This window comes from Scyliorhinus torazame, chromosome 2 (assembly GCF_047496885.1).
Source record: "Scyliorhinus torazame isolate Kashiwa2021f chromosome 2, sScyTor2.1, whole genome shotgun sequence".
NCBI lineage: Eukaryota > Metazoa > Chordata > Chondrichthyes > Carcharhiniformes > Scyliorhinidae > Scyliorhinus > Scyliorhinus torazame.
In genome coordinates this window covers 204,420,734-204,438,862 of record NC_092708.1, presented here as the reverse complement: position 1 = coordinate 204,438,862, position 18,129 = coordinate 204,420,734, and the positions used below count along the sequence as shown (strand labels likewise).

Below are 18,129 nucleotides of genomic sequence, written 5' to 3'. Positions count from 1 at the left end.
GACTCCTTGCTTAAGTTCCTTCCTACTTTCCTTATATTCCACGCAGGCTTCGTCTGTTCCCAGCCTTTAAGCCCTGACAAATGCCTCCTTTTTCTTTTTGACGAGGCCTACAATATCTCGTTATCCAAGGTTCCTGAAAATTGCCGTATTTATCCTTCTTCCTAACAGGAACATGCCGGTCCTGAATTCCTTTCAACTGACACTTGAAAGCCTCCCACATGTGAGATGTTGATTTGCCCTCAAACATCCACCCCCAATCTATGTTCTTCAGTTCCTGCCTAATATTGTTATAATTAGCTTTCCTCCAATTTAGCACATTCATCCTAGGACCACTCTTATCCTTGTCCACCAGTACTTTAAAACTTACTGAATTGTGGTCACTGTTACCGAAATGCTCCCCTATTGAAACATCTACCACCTGGCCGGGCTCATTCCCCAATACCAGGTCCAGTACCGCCACTTCCCTAGTTGGACGTCTACATATTGTTTTAAGAAGCCCTCCTGGATGCTCCTTACAAACTCCGCCCCGTCTACGCCCCTGGCACTAAGTGAGTCCCAGTCAATATTGGGGAAGTTGAAGTCTCCCATCATCACAACCCTGTTGTTTTTACTCTTTTCCAAAATCTGTCTACCTATCTGCTCCTCTATCTCCCGCTGGCTGTTGGGAGGCCTGTAGTAAACCCCCAACATTGTGACTGCACCCTTCTTATTCCTGATCTCTACCCATCTAGCCTCACTGCCCTCTGAGGTGTCCTCCCGCAGTACAGCTGTGATATTCTCCCTAACCAGTAGTGCAACTCTGCCTCCCCTTTTACATCCCCCTCTATCCCGCCTGAAACGTCTAAATCCTGGAACGTTTAGCTGCCAATCCTGCCCTTCCCCCAACCAGGTCTCTGTAATGGCAACAACATCATAGTTCCAAGTACTAATCCAAGCTCTAAGTTCATCTGCCTTACCCGTAATACTTCTTGCATTAAAACATATGCACTTCAGGCCACCAGACCCGCTGTGTTCAGCAACTTCTCCCTGTCTGCTCTGCCTCAGAGCCCCACTGTCCCTATTCCCTAGTTCTCCCTCAATGCTCTCACCTTCTGACCTATTGCTCCCGTGCCCACCCCCCTGCCACACTAGTTTAAACCCTCCCGTGTGACAACAACAAAACATCGGCATATAAGGACACCCTATGCTCTAATCCCAGCACGATCCCTTTCCATAACCCCAGACTTCTTAACACGATTCAATCGCGAGTGCAAACAGCAGGGGGGGGGGGGACATAGGGCATCCCTGCCTAGTCCCACGGTGGAGAGAAAAGTATCTTGAGCTGATGTTATTTGTGTGGACACTGACCAGTGGCTCTTATACAGTAGCTTTACCCAGTCCACAAATCGTGGACCAATCCTAAACTGCTCCAGAACTGCCATCAAGTACTCCCATTCTACCCGGTCAAACGCTTTTCGGCGTCCAATGCCACAACCACCTCTGTTTCCTTCCCCTCCGTTGGTGCCATAACCACGTTCAATACCCTCCTGACGTTTGAAAAGAGCTGCCTCCCTCTCACAAACCCTGTCTGATCTTCACCTATCACTTTCGGGAGGCACTCCTCCAGCCTACCTGCCAGTACCTTCAACAACACCTTTGTGTCCACATTTAAAAGTGATATGGGCCTATACGATCCACACTCCATCGAATCCTTACCTTTTTTAAGCAACAGGGAAATCGATGCCTGCCCCAAAGTTTGTGCTAACACCCCCTTCCCTATCGCCTCCTCAAACATCCCCACCATCAGGATTGCCAGCTTATCCTTGAATTTTTAATAACGTTCCACCGGAATCCCATCTGGCCCTGCCACCTTCCCCGACTGCAACCTCCCAATCGCATCCTTTATCTTCTGCTCCACTATCGCTCCTTCTAATGCAGCCCTGTCCCCCTCCCCTAACCTCGGGTGCTCTAGCCCATCTAGAAATTGCTGCATCTCCTGGTCTCCCCCAGGTGGCTCTGACCTGTACAACCTCTCGTAGAATTCCTCAAAAATCTTATTAATCGGAGCCACCACCTACTTCCCTGTCCTCCACCTGAACAATTTCCCTTGCCGCCACCTCCCTCTGAAGCTGACCCGCTCACGTAGGCCCTGCTTGTAAACTGCACCCATTGCTTGCCTCAATTGGCATAACGCCTTTCTGGTCAAAACTCAGCTGCAGTTCCTTCCTCTTTACCAACTTCGTTGGGTCCCCATCTTCTGCATAACTCCTATCTACCTCCAGCATCTCATCTATTACTCTCTGCAGCTCCAACCTCTCCTCTTTGTCCACCATGGCCTTAATCAACCTCACCTCATCCCTCACCACAGCCTTTCTAGCCTCCCAGACAACTGATTTGATTTGATTTATTGCCCTCGACACCTCACCTGTACAGTTGAAACCCACATATTCCTCAGTAACTTTTTCAATTTTATCACAGAACCCTCAGTCCCACATCTAATTTCCACCGTGGCCTCTGTACTACCCCCTTCTCGAGTACCATATCCACCCAATGTACTGGTACTGCAATTGCCGAGTACTCCGACCCCTTAACCCCAGCCAGCAAAGCCTTCCCCACCACAAAAAAGTCGATCCGTGAGTATACCTTATGGACCGTCGAGAAAAACGAGTACTCCCACTCCCCCGGGTGCAGAAACCTTCAAGGGTCCACCCCTCCCATTTCCTCCATTTGTCCAGCCAACGCCTTCGCACCCCCCCCCCCGACGGGATTGAACTATGTTTTTAAGGAGCAATTTAGCGTGGCCAATCCTGCATATATCTGGGTTGTGTGGCTGAGACCAACGCAGACACGGGGAGTATATGCAAACTCCACACCGACAGTGACCCGGGGCTGGGATTAAACCCGGGTCCTCGGAGGTATGAAGCAACAGTGTTAACCACTGTGCCACCCAGGCACCATACAACTTTTGCAACCGTGCCCTGCTATGCACCACCAGTATTCCCAGGTACCGAAAACTCGACTTGATCAACCAAGACAGCAACTTCACCATAGAACATAGAACCTAGAACATTACAGCGCAGTACAGGCCCTTCGGCCCTCGATGTTGCGCCGACCTGTAGTGAAAAGATGTAATCAAAAACTCCATAATCCTACTCCTACTAGAGTTTGGGTCCGTCATATACAACAAGTTGTCTGCATATAAGGACACTCTGTGTTCCACAACCTCCCTTTTTATTTACCCCCCCTCCACTCCGTCGGTACCCTAAGTACCATTGCCAACAGTTCAATTGTCAATGCAAACAGCAAAGGGAAGTGGACATCCCTGCCTTTTTCCCCTGTATAATCGAAAATACCCCAAAGTTGTTCATGCGAGCACGAGCCATGGGGGCCCTGCACAACAACCAAATCGAGCTGATGAACCCCAGCCCAAAACCAAAGCCCCCAGTAGCTCAAAGGTACTCCCACTTAACCCGGTCAAACGCCTTCTCTACGTCCATAGATAATATCACCTCTGTTTCCTGGCCCGTCAGAGGTGTCATCACCACATTCAATATTGGACGACAATTGTCGCCCCTTCACGAACCCTGTCTGGTCCTCACCTATCACCCCCGATACACAATCCTCCAGGCATGTTGCCAAAACCTTGGCCAACAAGTTTGCATCCGCATTTAACAGTGATATCGGTCGGTAACAACCTCACTCCTCTGGATCCTTATCCTTTTTCAAATTGAGCGAAATCGATGCTTGTGCCAACGTGGGCAGGAGTTTCCACCGGCTAACAAATCATTGAACATTTCCCCTTGATGAGGCCCAACTCTGCGCTCCCCCGTACAGACCCCGATAGAAAGCCTCAAGCACCATTCACTGTACAAGGGTCATAGCCCTCCTTGCCCCTGGAGTCCTTTACCTGCCTGAATTCCCTCTAAACCGCCAGCCATCTCAACTGGTGTGCCAACAGCCTACTGGCCTTGTCGCCAGATTCATAAAATACCCACTTGTACCTGGCGCAACTGACCAACCGCCTTCCCTGTCGACAACTCCACCTGGAGCTTCTTCCTCTTCTCTCCACCTTGATCGAGATTAGCTTCCCCCTAATTAGCGCCTTCAATGCCTCCCAAAACATGGACGGAGAGACCTTACTTTTATTAAACTCAACACGCGTGCCTATTGCCGCCCCAATCCTCTCTCTTGGCCCCTTATACACCGAATGTGCCATGTTGAACCAGCATGGCGATCTCAGAGTGCCAAACGTCTCCACGTACAGATGCATGAAATGCGACGCGAGATCCGATATAACAATTGCTGAGTTTTCCGATGGAAACAATACCTTATCAATAACAAGAAAAGTTGAAACCGGAGTACACATGGTGTACATGTGAAAATTAAGAAAATTCCGTCGCCCTCAGATGCCCAAACCTCCATGGATTTACACACCCCATCCGCTCCATGAACCCTAGCAATTCCTTCGCCGCCCCCAACACCTTCACGGAGTTGGGGCACGACCGATCCATCCTGGGATCAAACGCACAATTAAAATTCCCTCATATAATCAACCAATGTGTATCCAAATCCAGAACCCTCGTCAACACTGTAATAAATTCCATATCATCCCAGTTAAGGGCATACACATTCACTCACCACAGGAGCTCCCTCCAGCCTTCCAATCTTCATTGGGTATCTTCCCCCAGATCCCCTACTATATTACTCGCCGAAAAAGCCACCCTTTTAGTTTTTTTAGAAAATATTATATTAAGGCATTTATAATTTTAACATTTTAAACAAAGAGATCCAACGCACACAAAAAACCCACAATAACGTGCCCAACCCCCTGCCCCTAAAGCATAAACCCTAATTACCCATACATTGGTTTTCCTACCCTTATTCCACACTTCCATGCCTCCTCTTCTCCCACCCCCCTGCTGATGGTCAATTTTCCTTGAAGAAGTCGATGAACGGCTGCCACCTCCGAGCGAACCCCTGTAGTGAACCCCTTAAGGCAAAGTTAATTTTCTCTAACCTAAGAAACCCTGCCATGTCACTGACCCAAACCCCCGACTTTAGAGGCTCTGAGTCCCTCCATCCCAACAGAATCTGTCTCTGGGCCACCAGGGACGCAAAGGCCAAAACATTGGCCTCTCTCCCCCAAAGCCACCCTTTTGTTGATGAGCACAGCAGTCCCCATTGTCTTCATATCCCAACACGAATGGAACACTTGTTCCACCCACCCTCTGTCCCCGTTAACACACTAACCCCCAGAGTTACTATATCCATTAACTCACAGACACAAATAAACATATTTTTTTTAAAACACAGACACCGAGGTATTCCCCCATTAACACACTGACCTCAAGAGTTACTGTACCCATTTACACACTGACGTTACTGTCCCCATTAACTGACTAACCCCTAGAGTTACAGCCTCCATTAGCACACTGACTCCTAGTTTTAGTCTCCACTAACAGACTGACCCTTCGAGTTACTGTCCCCATTAACACATTGACCCCTAGAGTTACAGTCTCCATTGACAGACTGACCCCTACAGTTACAGTCTCCATTAACAGACTGACCCCCTGGGGTGTCATGGTGGTGCAGTGGTTAGCACTGCTGCCTCACGGCACTGAGGACCTGGGTTCGATCCCGGCCCCAGGTCACTGTCTGTGTGGAGTTTGCACATTCTCCCCATGTCTGCATATGTTTCGCCCCCACAACCCAAATATATGCTGGTCAGGAGGACTGGCCACGCTAAATTACACCTTAATTGAAAAAATATTATTAGGTACCCACAATTTATAAGAAAAAACAGACTTACCCCTACAGTTACAGTGTCCATTAACAGACTAACCGCTACAGCTACAGCCTCCATTAATACACTGATTCCTAGTGTTAGTCTCCATTAACAGACTGACGCCTGTAGTTACTGTCACCATTAACAGACTGACCCCTGGAGTTACTGTCCCCCTTACCGTGCTGACTCCTGGAGTTACTGTCCTCCTTAACGCACTGACCCCTGGAGTTACTGTCCCCCTTAACGCACTGACCCCTGGAGTTACTGTCCCCCTTAACGCACTGACCCCTGGAGTTACTGTCCCCCTTAACGCACTGACCCCTGGAGTTACTGTCCCCCTTAACGCACTGACCCCTGGAGTTACTGTCCCCCTTAACGAACTGACCCCTGGAGTTACTGTCCCCCTTAACGAACTGACCCCTGGAGTCACTGTCCCCTATAACGAACTGACCCCTGGAGTTACTGTCCCCCATAACGAACTGACCCCTGGAGTTACTGTCCCCCTTGACGCACAGAACCCTGGAGTTACTGTCCCCCTTAATGCGCTGACCCCTGGAGTTACCGTCCCCCTTACCGTGCTGACCCCTGGAGTTACTGTCCCTCTTAACGCACTGACCCCTGGATTTACTGTCCCCATGAACGCACTGACGCCTGGATTTACTGTCCCCCTTAATGCACTGACCCATGGAGTTGCTGTCCCCCTCAATGCACTGACCCCTGCAGTTACATAGAACATAGAACAATACAGCGCAGTACAGGCCCTTCGGCCCACGATGTTGCACCGAAACAAAAGCCATCTAACCTACACTATGCCATTATCATCCATATGTTTATCCAATAAACTTTTAAATGCCCTCAATGTTGGCGAGTTCACTACTGTAGCAGGTAGGGCATTCCACGGCCTCACTACTCTTTGCGTAAAGAACCTACCTCTGACCTCTGTCCTATATCTATTACCCCTCAGTTTAAAGTTATGTCCCCTCGTGCCAGCCATATCCATCCGCGGGAGAAGGCTCTCACTGTCCACCCTATCTAACCCCCTGATCATTTTGTATGCCTCTATTAAGTCTCCTCTTAACCTTCTTCTCTCCAACGAAAACAACCTCAAGTCCATCTGCCTTTCCTCATAAGATTTTCCCTCCATACCAGGCAACATCCTGGTAAATCTCCTCTGCACCCGCTCCAAAGCCTCCACGTCCTTCCTATAATGCGGTGACCAGAACTGTACGCAATACTCCAAATGCGGCCGTACCAGAGTTCTGTACAGCTGCAACATGACCTCCCGACTCCGGAACTCAATCCCTCTACCAATAAAGGCCAACACTCCATAGGCCTTCTTCACAACCCTATCAACCTGGGTGGCAACTTTCAGGGATCTATGTACATGGACACCTAGATCCCTCTGCTCATCCACACTTTCAAGAACTTTACCATTAGCCAAATATTCCGCATTCCTGTTATTCCTTCCAAAGTGAATCACCTCACACTTCTCTACATTAAACTCCATTTGCCACCTCTCAGCCCAGCTCTGCAGCTTATCTATATCCCTCTGTAACCTGCTACATCCTTCCACACTATCGACAACACCACCGACTTTAGTATCGTCTGCAAATTTACTCACCCACCCTTCTGCGCATTCCTCCAGGTCATTGATAAAAATTACAAACAGCAACGGCCCCAGAACAGATCCTTGTGGTACTCCACTTGTGACTGTACTCCATTCTGAACATTTCCCATCAACCACCACCCTCTTTCTTCTTTCAGCTAGCCAATTTTTGATCCACATCTCTAAATCACCCTCAATCCCCAGCCTCCGTATTTTTTGCAATAGCCTACCGTGGGGAACCTTATCAAACGCTTTGCTGAAATCCATATACACCACATCAACTGCTCTACCCTCGTCTACCTGTTCAGTCACCTTCTCAAAGAACTCAATAAGGTTTGTGAGGCATGACCTACCCTTCACAAAGCCATGCTGACTATCCCTAATCATATTATTCCTATCTAGATGATTATAAATCTTGTCTCTTATAATCCCCTCCAAGACTTTACCCACTACAGACGTGAGGTTCACCGGTCTATAGTTGCCGGGGTTGTCTCTGCTCCCCATTTTGAACAAAGGGACCACATTTGCTGTCCTCCAGTCCTCTGGCACTATTCCTGTAGCCAATGATGACATAAAAATCAAAGCCAAAGGTCCAGCAATCTCTTCCCTGGCCTCCCATAGAATCCTAGGATAAATCCCATCAGGTCCCGGGGACTTATCTATTTTCAGCCTGTCCAGAATTGCCAACACCTCTTCCCTACGTACCTCAATACCATCTATTCTATTAGCCTGGGGCTCAGCATTCTCCTCCACAACATTATCTTTTTCCTGAGTGAATACTGACGAAAAATATTCATTTAGTATCTCGCCTATCTCTTCAGACTCCACACACAATTTCCCATCCCTGTCCTTGACTGGTCCTACTCTTTCCCTAGTCATTCGCTTATTCCTGACATACCTATAGAAAGCTTTTGGGTTTTCCTTGATCCTTCCTGCCAAATACTTCTCATGTCCCCTCCTTGCTCGTCTTAGCTCTCTCTTTAGATCCTTCCTCGCTACCTTGTAACTATCCATCGCCCCAACCGAAACTTCACACTTCATCTTCACATAGGCCTCCTTCTTCCTCTTAACAAGAGATTCCACTTCCTTGGTAAACCACGGTTCCCTCGCTCGACGCCTTCCTCCCTGTCTGACCGGTACATACTTATCAAGAACACGCAGTAGCTGATCCTTGAACAAGCCCCACTTATCCAGTGTGCCCAACACTTGCAGCCTACTTCTCCACCTTATCCCCCCCAAGTCACGTCTAATGGCATCATAATTGCCCTTTCCCCAGCTATAACTCTTGCCCTGCGGTGTATACTTATCCCTTTCCATCATTAACGTAAACGTCACCGAATTGTGGTCACTGTCCCCAAAGTGCTCTCCTACCTCCAAATCCAACACCTGGCCTGGTTCATTACCCAAAACCAAATCCAACGTGGCCTCGCCTCTTGTTGGCCTGTCAACATATTGTTTCAGGAAACCCTCCTGCACAAACTGTACAAAAAACGGGCCATCTATTGTACTCGAACTATATCTTTTCCAGTCAATATTTGGAAAGTTAAAGTCTCCCATAATAACTACCCTGTTACTTTCGCTCATATCCAGAATCATCTTCGCCATCCTTTCCTCTACATCCCTAGAACTATTAGGAGGCCTATAAAAAACTCCCAACAGGGTGACCCCTCCTTTCCTGTTTCTAACTTCAGCCCATACTACTTACTGTTCCCCCTTACCGCGCTGACCCCTGGAGTTACTGTCTCCCTTAACACACTGTCCCCTGGAATTACTAGCCCCCTTAACGCACTGACCCCTGGAGTTACCGTCTCCCTTAACGCAGTGGCCCATGGAATTACTGTCCCCCTCAATGCACTGACCCCTGCAGTTACTGTCCCCCTTCACGCACTGACCCCTGGAGTTACTGCCCCCCTTCACGCACTGACCCCTAGAGCTACTGTCCCCTTACAGCACTGACCCCTAGAGTTACTGTCTCCCTTAACACACAGACCCCTCCAGTTACTGTCTCCCTAACGCACAGACCCCTACAGTTACTGTCTCCCTTCACACACACCCCTACAATTACTGTCTCCCTTAACGCACTGACCCATCGAATTACTGTCCCCCTCAATGCGCTGACCCCTGCAGTTACTGTCCCCCTTAACACACTGACCCCTGGAGTTACTGTCCCCCTTAACGCACTGATCCCTAGAGTTACTGTCCTCCTCAACGCATTGGCCCCTGGAATTACTGTCCCCATTAATGCACTGACCCCGCGAGCTTCTGCCCACCTTAAAGCACTGGCCCCTAAGATACCATCCCCGTTAACGCACTGACCCCTGGAGTTGCTCTCTCCCTTAACGCACTGACCGCTGGAGTTACTGTCCCCATTAGCACATGGACTCCAGGGGTCAGTGTGTTAATGTGGAGCGATCCTCTAGGGGTTGGTGTTTTAATTGAGACGGTAAGCCACTGGGGTACAGTGTGTTAATGGGGACCCTGACTCTCGGGCTCAGTGTGTTTATGGGAACGCTGACTCTCTGGGTCAGTGTGTTTATGGGGACGCTGACTCTCGAGGTCAATATGTTAATGGGTCCACTGGCTCTTGGGGTCCGTGTGTTAATGGGGATGCTGGCTCTTGGGATCTGTGTGCTAATGGTGACGCTGACTCTCTGGGTCAGTGTGTTTATGGGGGACACTGACTCTCGGGGTCAGTGTGTTTATGGGGGACACTGACTCTCGGGGTCAGTGTGTTTATGGGGGACACTGACTCTCGGGGTCAGTGTGTTTATGGGGACGCTGACTCTCTGGGTCAGTGTGTTTATGAAGACACTGACTCTCTGGGTCAGTGTGTTTATGGGGACGCTGGCACAGGGTCAGGTAGTTTATGCGGCATGCTGACTCTCGGTGTTTAGGGGGGGACGCTGACTCTCGGTGTTTAGGGGGGGACGCTGACTCGGGGTCAGTGTGTTTATGAGGGACGCTGACACTCTGGGTCAGGTGTTTATGGGGGGACGCTGACTCTCGGTCAGTGTGTTTATGGGGGACGCTGACGTTCGGGGTCAGTATGTTTATGGGGGACGCTGACTCTTGGAGTCGGTGTGTTTATAGTGGACGCTGACTCTCTGGGTCCGTGTGTTTATGGTGACGCTGACTCTCGGGGTCAGTGTGTTTATGGGGGACGCTGACTCTTGGAGTCGGTGTGTTTATAGTGGACGCTGACTCTCTGGGTCCGTGTGTTTATGGTGACGCTGACTCTCGGGGTCAGTGTGTTTATGGGGGACGCTGACTCTTGGAGTCGGTGTGTTTATAGTGGACGCTGATTCTCTGGGTCCGTGTGTTTATGGTGACGCTGACTCTCGGGGTCAGTGTGTTTATGGGGGACGCTGACCCTCGGGGTCAGTGTGTTTATGGGGGACGCTGACCCTCGGGGTCAGTGTGTTTATGGGGGAAGTTGACTCTCGGTGTCAGTGTGTTTAGGGGGACACTGATTCAGTGTGTTAATTGGGGTCCCTGACTTTTGGGGTCAGGTTGTTAATGGGGACTCTGATTCTCGGGCTCAGTGTGTTAATGGAAACACTAACTTTAGGGGGTCAGGTTGTTACTGGAGATTGAGCCTTAAGTGTTACTCTGCCAATGAACACACTGAACGCCAAGACTTACCATTAACGCACTGACCCCAGGGGCCCATTAACGTGCACAGTAACGCAAGGCACATTTTTCACCAAGTCGAACTCTATTATTGTATTTCTGGAGTCAGTAACTTTGGGCCAATACCTGCTGTGAAGCAAGATTGTGTCTCTAGTTGTAAGTGGATCGTGATGATTGGTCATGGGTCTCTACTGTCCTATGAAATATCATTAATTGGATTCATTCTTGTTCATTTTGCTTATCTGTTTTGAAATCTTTAAGCATTGCACTTTGTCATGGTACCTTTATTAAATGATTCCTGGGTTTTTACATGCTCTACACTGTGGGTGTTCATCCCACATGTCCCCTTCCCTATCACTTGGAAAAGCTTCCCTGGATCGCCAGTGTAATGCTTTGCGTCCTGCCTTGGGTTCAATGAGATGACATTCTTCTCGTCTACAGGGCTAGACTGGTCTGAGGACAGCGAGGAAGAGGAGGAAGATGAACGTGTGCCTCCTTGCCAATATGCATGGACGTTGCGGGACAAGTGGTCAGCTATTCGGCCCGAGTGAGTACCATCCGGGTAATCATTCAGCAACTTGTTGGGCCCCTGGTCTGGGAACTGATAACTTGGCTTTGTAGGCACGTTTTAACTTTCTACTGCAATAAACCCATCAACGTACACCTGTGACATATACAGGGCATGCACGTTTCGAATAAGGAATGATGTTTTGCTGGTGTACGTCTTTGATCTCATTGATTGGTTAGACGACAATTCATGTGGACAATTCAGGTCTCCCATGTGACAAAAAGGGCACAAATACAGGAGAAAATGTAATAAAGATTTACAAGGGTTGTACCAGAGAAAGGGTGTAATAATATGGAAAGACTGAATGACTGTGGCTCTATTCTTTTGAATAGTGGAGGCTGCGAGGTGGCGTAACAAGAAAAGTTTATAATAATAAAGGGGTTTATTGGGGTGGATGTAGAGAAGGGGCCTCCACAGTGGGGAGTTGAAAACTCGAGTTTGTAAAGATAACACAGTTGCTCATAGATCCTGTTGGGAATTCAGGAAAAATGACTGTACTCTGTGTGTCATTAGAATGTGGAACTTGCTGACACAAGGAGTCATTCAGATACATACCAGAGATGCATTTAAGCTAAGTCCACTGAGGAGAAAGGGATAAAAGGATATGTTGATAGGGTTAGATGAAGTAAGGTTGGAGGAAGCTCGTGTGTAGCATGATATCAGAATTTCTGGACTGAATGGATTGCTTCTTTGCTGTAACTCCCATGCAGTCGTCCTGGTGGGCAGGTTCTGATTTTTGTTGCTGTTTTTTCTTAAAACTTGGACATCTTATGCAAATAGCCGGTGCAGCTGCTTACACATTGCCCTTTTGCTACTGTGACCTGGATTCAAATCCCGCTTGGCTTGTTTGGCCAGAGGGCTCCTGCACCTATTGGCTGCAAATATGTTTGGCTACCACTGCATTTGTTCTCTAGCATGGACCTGCAGCAGAACATTGTCGCTAATCTGTACTCTGAGCGAGGGCACAAGAAGAACCAGGGTAATTATTGTGAGGAATGTCATACCAGAGAAGGATGATTTATCCGTTACCATCATGTATTTCTCATCTGTATGCTGCCCCTTTGAAATGTCGCCCAGAAACTCAGCATCAGTTTCCACATGCATACTGACACCACTCTCTACCTCATCAACATTTTTCTCAACCTCTCCACAATCAATCCCTAGTTTGTCAGTCTACCTGTCTGACTTCCAGTACTGGATGAGCAGAAATTGCCTCCAGCTAAACATTTGGAAGACTGAAGCCAATGTCTTCGATTCCCGCCACAAACTCTTCCCCTGCTCTCAATTTCAACCCTCTTCGTGGAACTGTCTGAGGCTGAACCAGATTTTTTATCATGTTCGACCTTGTTGAGCTTCCAAACCGATATCCCATCTCATTAAGATTGTCGTTTGCATCACTGGCTTCGTTTGGGCGGGCAAGACCCCGCTGGGTAAGGAAGGTAATGCTTGAGCGGAGTCGGGGAGAGGGATGGCTGGCGCTGCCAAATTTTAGTAACTATTACTGGGCAGCGAATATAGCCATGATCAGGAAGTGGGTGGTGTGGGAGCGGTTGGCATGGGAGCATATGGAGGCAGCATCATGCAAGGGCACCAGTCTGGGGGCGTTGGTAACTGCGCCTCTGCCGTTCCCACCGGCACGGTATTCCACCAGCCCCGTGGTGATGGTGGCCCTGAGAGTCTGGGGGCAATGGAGGAGACATGTGGGAGCAGAGGGAGCATCGGTCTGGTGCCCAATCTGTAATAATCACCGGTTTGCCCCGGGAAGTATGGATGGCGGGGTTCCGGATGTGGCGGAGAGCAGAGATTGTGAGGATGGGGGATATGTTTATAGAGGAGAGCTTTCCGAGTATGAGGGCGCTGGAGGAGAAGTTTGGGTTGGCGAGGGGAAACAAATTCAGGTATCTGCAGGTGCGGGACTTCGTACATAAAGAGGTGTCAACCTTCCCGCTCCTACCACTAAGGGAGATTCAGGACAGGGTAGTTTCCAGAGGGTGGCGATGAGAAGGTAGCGTCTCTGACATTTACAAGGAATTTATGGGGTCAGGGGAGACGCAGACCGAGGAGCTGAAGCGCCAGTGGGAGGAGGAGCTGGGAGGAGAGATAGAGGATCGTCTATGGGCGGACGCGTTGAGTAGAGTTGACGCGTCCGCAACATGTGTCAGGCTCAGCCTGATACAATTCAAGGTCGTTCATCGGGCTCACATGACAGTGGCCCGGATGAGCAGATTCTTTGGGGTGGAAGACAGGTGTGCAAAATGTGCGGGAGGACCAGCGAACCATGTCCACATGTTCTGGGCATGCCCGAAGCTTAGGGGATTTTGGCAGGGGTTTGCTGATGTCATGTCCACAGTGTTAAAAACAAGGGTGACACTGAGTCCAGAGGTAGCGATTTTTGGGGTGTCGGAAGACCTGGGAATCCAGGAGGAGAAAGAGGCAGACGTTCTGGCCTTTGCTTCCTTGGTGGCCCGGAGACGGATACTATTAGCTTGGAGGGACTCAAAGCCCCCAAAGTCGGAGACCTGGTTATTGGACATGGCTGGCTTTCTCTGTTTGGAGAAAATCAAATTTGCCTTGAGAGGGTCACTGTTAGGGTTCGTCCGGAGGTGGCAACAGTTCGTCGACTTCTTTGCGGAAAATTAATCGTCAGCAGAAGGGGGGTGGGGGGGTGGTGTTTAGTTTAGCTTAGACTAGGGGGTTAATAAAAGTGGGAACTGTAAGGGAGGGAGGCGGCTTTTGCACTATGTTTATAGTTTCATGTATATTTATTTTGTTGTTATAATACCAAAAATACCTCAACAAAATGTTTATTACAAAAAAGATTGTCGTTTGCCACCTCTGTAATATTACCTGACTCCATGCCTGCCATGTGATCCTCCATGGCTTGTTACTTTTAGATTTAACTGCCCCAACCCTCTGCTATCTTCCATGAGGTCTTCCAAAACTGCTCAAGTTCTAACTCTCACCAAACTCCATCCACCTATCACTCTGATGTACGTTGGCTCCCAATTAAGCAACATCTCATTTTAAAGTCTCATCCTTATTTTCACATCCCTCTCACGACTTTGCCCCCCATTGCCCTCTGTAGTCTTCTCCAGTCCCAGAAGATATCCCTGAAGCCTCTTCTAATTCCAGCCCCTTAAGCATTCCTGATTTTAAATGCTCCACCATTGGAGGTTATATCTTCAGCTGCCAATGCCCTAAGCTCCGAATGAAAAGTGACTGACCGGTAACCTGAAAGGGAATCCAAAAGTCTTCTATCGGCATATAAATAGTAAAAGAGTGGAAAGAGAAGATGGAAGGACCAAAAAGGGGATTTATTCATGCAGCCGGGGGCATAACTGAGCTATTAAATGAATACCTCTTTACCAAGGGCGGCACGGTGGCGCAGTGGTTAGCACTGCTGCCTTGCAGTGCCAGGGACCCAGGTTCAGTTCGCACCTTGGGTGACTTGTGGAGTTTGCAGGAGAGTCTGTGTGGGTTTCCTCCAGGTGCTCTGGTTTCCTCCCGCAGTCCAAAGATGTGCAGGTTATGTGGATTGGATATTCAAAATTGTCTCTTGGAGTCCAAAAAGGTTAGGTAGGGTAACGGGAGAGTCTGCCTGGGTGGGGTGCTCTTTCAGAGGGTCGGTGGACCAATGGCCTCCTTCTGCACTGAAGGGATTCTATGAAGAGACTGTGCAGGCCATGGTTGAAGAGGAGGTATTGCAGATACTTGAAGGGTTTAATATTGATAAGGCTGTCGGTATTAAAAGTTAATGGGGGGGTGGTTACTCTCGTTCAACTAACACCAGTTGGACCCCTTCATAATTTTAAAGACTCAATTCGAACAAGGTTTAGCCTTCTCGTTTGTTCAGCTTGTCAGTCTTTCCTGACAGTTTTCGTCTCAATTCTGGTATCATCCTTGTGAGTCTAATTTGCTCCTTCTCCAGTGTCTGATGTGGACATTGGAATTGTTTATTGCTTTCCCATGGGTGATCAAATGAAGGTACTACATAAGTTTTCCAAGTAACTTGGGTTGATTGGATTTTTGGATCGTTCTTTTTCTGCATGGCACACTTGCAAGATCAGAAATTGGAGGGAAAGATCTAGCAGGTTGGACAGTTTCTGCATGGAGTGAAGACTTTTCAGGTTTCCTCACATCTGAATTGCTGTTTCAATTCTAAGATCCACAGACAGAAGTTAAAATTCTGTTTCTTTCTGCACAGATTCTTCCTGGCCTCCTGCATGTTTCCAGCATTTTCTGCTCTTGCTTCAGATTTTCAGCATCTAGTATTTTGCTCTTTGTTCAGTATAGCAAGATCGCTGCTTATTTGCAAATTGATGTCTGTAGTATTTCTTTAATACAAAGAATCCATACATGAGCAGAAGCTGCAGCCTTGTAATAACAGACGGTGTCAGTAAAAGCTAAAAGAGCAACTAAGCACTTGACAGTGAAGTATAATTTTAAAATGAAAGAGTTATACTTTTACTGAAGAGTTTCTAACCCTGTGTATGGTTTCAAAAACTTTCCTTGAATGCCTTGGTCCTTTTGTTGTTAAGAATGGAGGTTTCTTATGACAAGTGCACAGAACAGTAGAGATCAGTTTATTCCTTGCATATTTTCTGAGAGAACATAATTAATTAAATATCTAAACTCTTCCTGGCATCATCTTGGTCTACTTATGAAAAGGATTTGCATCCCAGAAGGATACTGTAAAGCACTTTACAGTCAATTGAGTACCTTTGAAGTATAGTCACTGTTGTATTATATTGAAAACTAACAAGTTGCACACAGCAAAGTCCCACTAACAGCACTGAGATAATGACCAGTCATCTGTTTTAGTGCTGTTTATTGAGGGATAAATATTGGTCAGGACTCCATGGGAACTTCTCTACTGTCAGATTGTCATAAAAATCCAACTGGCTCACAGTCCGATATATTTGGATCCTTTTATATCTAGCTCAGAGGGCGATTGGGGCTTGAATTTAATATCTTATCTGAAAGATGGCGATAGTGCTGAACTCCTACACTGGAGTGACAGATTAGATCATTATGTCTGGAGTGGGGCTTGAACCAACCATCTCCTGACCCCAACGAAAGTGGAACCCAGTGACTTATTGTCAATGTTGTTCAGAATCGGACTTATACTCTGTGCAAACGCAGGACAAACATTATTATGAGAGCAAGCACCATATTATTTCCAGGCACAATATATATGCAGTTAGTTCTGGGCATTCTTTTGTAAGAGGAAGGGTGGAGCTGATTCAGGACCAAAAAGGCTTGGAGGCAGAAGGCACGGCTGAGGTACTAAATGAGCACTTTGGCAGCTGCTTCCTTGGTCAAGACAGTGTAAAGTCAAGAGTGAAAGAAGCGGTTGTTGATATACTGGGTGGGCTAAAAATTGGCGAAGCGGAGGTCACTTGAGTATTCCTGACCCCCCCCCCCCCCAAATGCTTCAGTTATCTAAGACCCCCACCCCCCTCTGGAAGGCATCCCTTAAAACTTGCCCTTTTGATCAACTTTTTCATCATCTGACCCCTTATCTCCTTTGTGGCTCTGTGACATACCTTGTTTTATAAAGCTCTTGTGAAATGCCTTGGGACGTTTAATTATGTTAAAGATGCTATATAAATATAAGTCATTGTATCAGAAAGGCTGGCTGTACGTAAAGTTCACAAGTCACCAGGACAGATGGGATGCCTCCGAGGATGCTGAGGGCAGTAAGGATGAACATTGAGGAGGTACTGGCTACCACCTTCCAATCTTCCTTTGATACTGGGATAGTGCCATTAGACTGAAGATTGCAAATGTTACACCCTTGATTAAAAATGGTTAAACCCAGCAACTGCATGTAGTCTGAAGGTCTGACACATGCAGAGTTAATGTGGGACTTCTTTAAGACATATATTGTTCTTTAATCAACACTGCTCGAACACTGCAAGACGGTAAATTTAATCCTAGTAGTAAAAGTTTAAAAAAAATAAACCAGGACAAAATTACCGGGAAAGGTGTGGATGAGTTAAAGAAAGAAAAAGGCAAATAATGTTTAACTGACTGGATCGAATTTTTTGATGAGGTAACAGAGGGTCAGCAGGGTAAAAATAGACTTCCAAGAGGCGGTGAATTAAGTGCCACATAATACATTTGCCAGTATGGTTGAAGCCCATGAAATAAAAGGGACAGTGACAGCTTGGATACAACGTTGGTTGAATGAAAGGAAACAGAAAGTAGTGACAAATGGCTGATTTTTTCAGACTGGAGGAAGGTATCGAGTGGGATTGTCCAGGAGTCGATACAAAGACCACTGATATAAACTTGAACTTGGGTGGACAGGGCAAAATTTGCAGATTATGTAAAACTTGGAAGTATGGTGAACTGTGAAGAGGATCGTGATAGACTTCAAGAGAATGCAGGCTGCTGAAATGGGCAGGGATATGATGGATGGAATTTAATGCAGAGAAATGTGAAGTGATACATTTTGATAGGAAAAGTGAGGAGAGGAAACAGTGCACAATTGTAACGGGGTGCAAGATTAGTGACCTGGAGATGTATGGTCGCAGATTGTTGAAGGTGGCAATGTGG

At 47.6% G+C, this 18,129-nt stretch overlaps 1 protein-coding gene across 1 annotated transcript in view; it reads left to right on the top strand.

The window, feature by feature from the left end:
- LOC140395296 (INO80 complex subunit D-like) overlaps positions 1-18,129 on the top strand; it is a 116,920-nt gene that overhangs the window by 40,287 nt on the left and 58,504 nt on the right. The window contains exon 4 of the mRNA XM_072482889.1: positions 11,442-11,547. Within this exon, the coding sequence (XP_072338990.1) occupies positions 11,442-11,547 (106 nt within the window). The remainder of the gene's footprint in view (positions 1-11,441; positions 11,548-18,129) is intronic.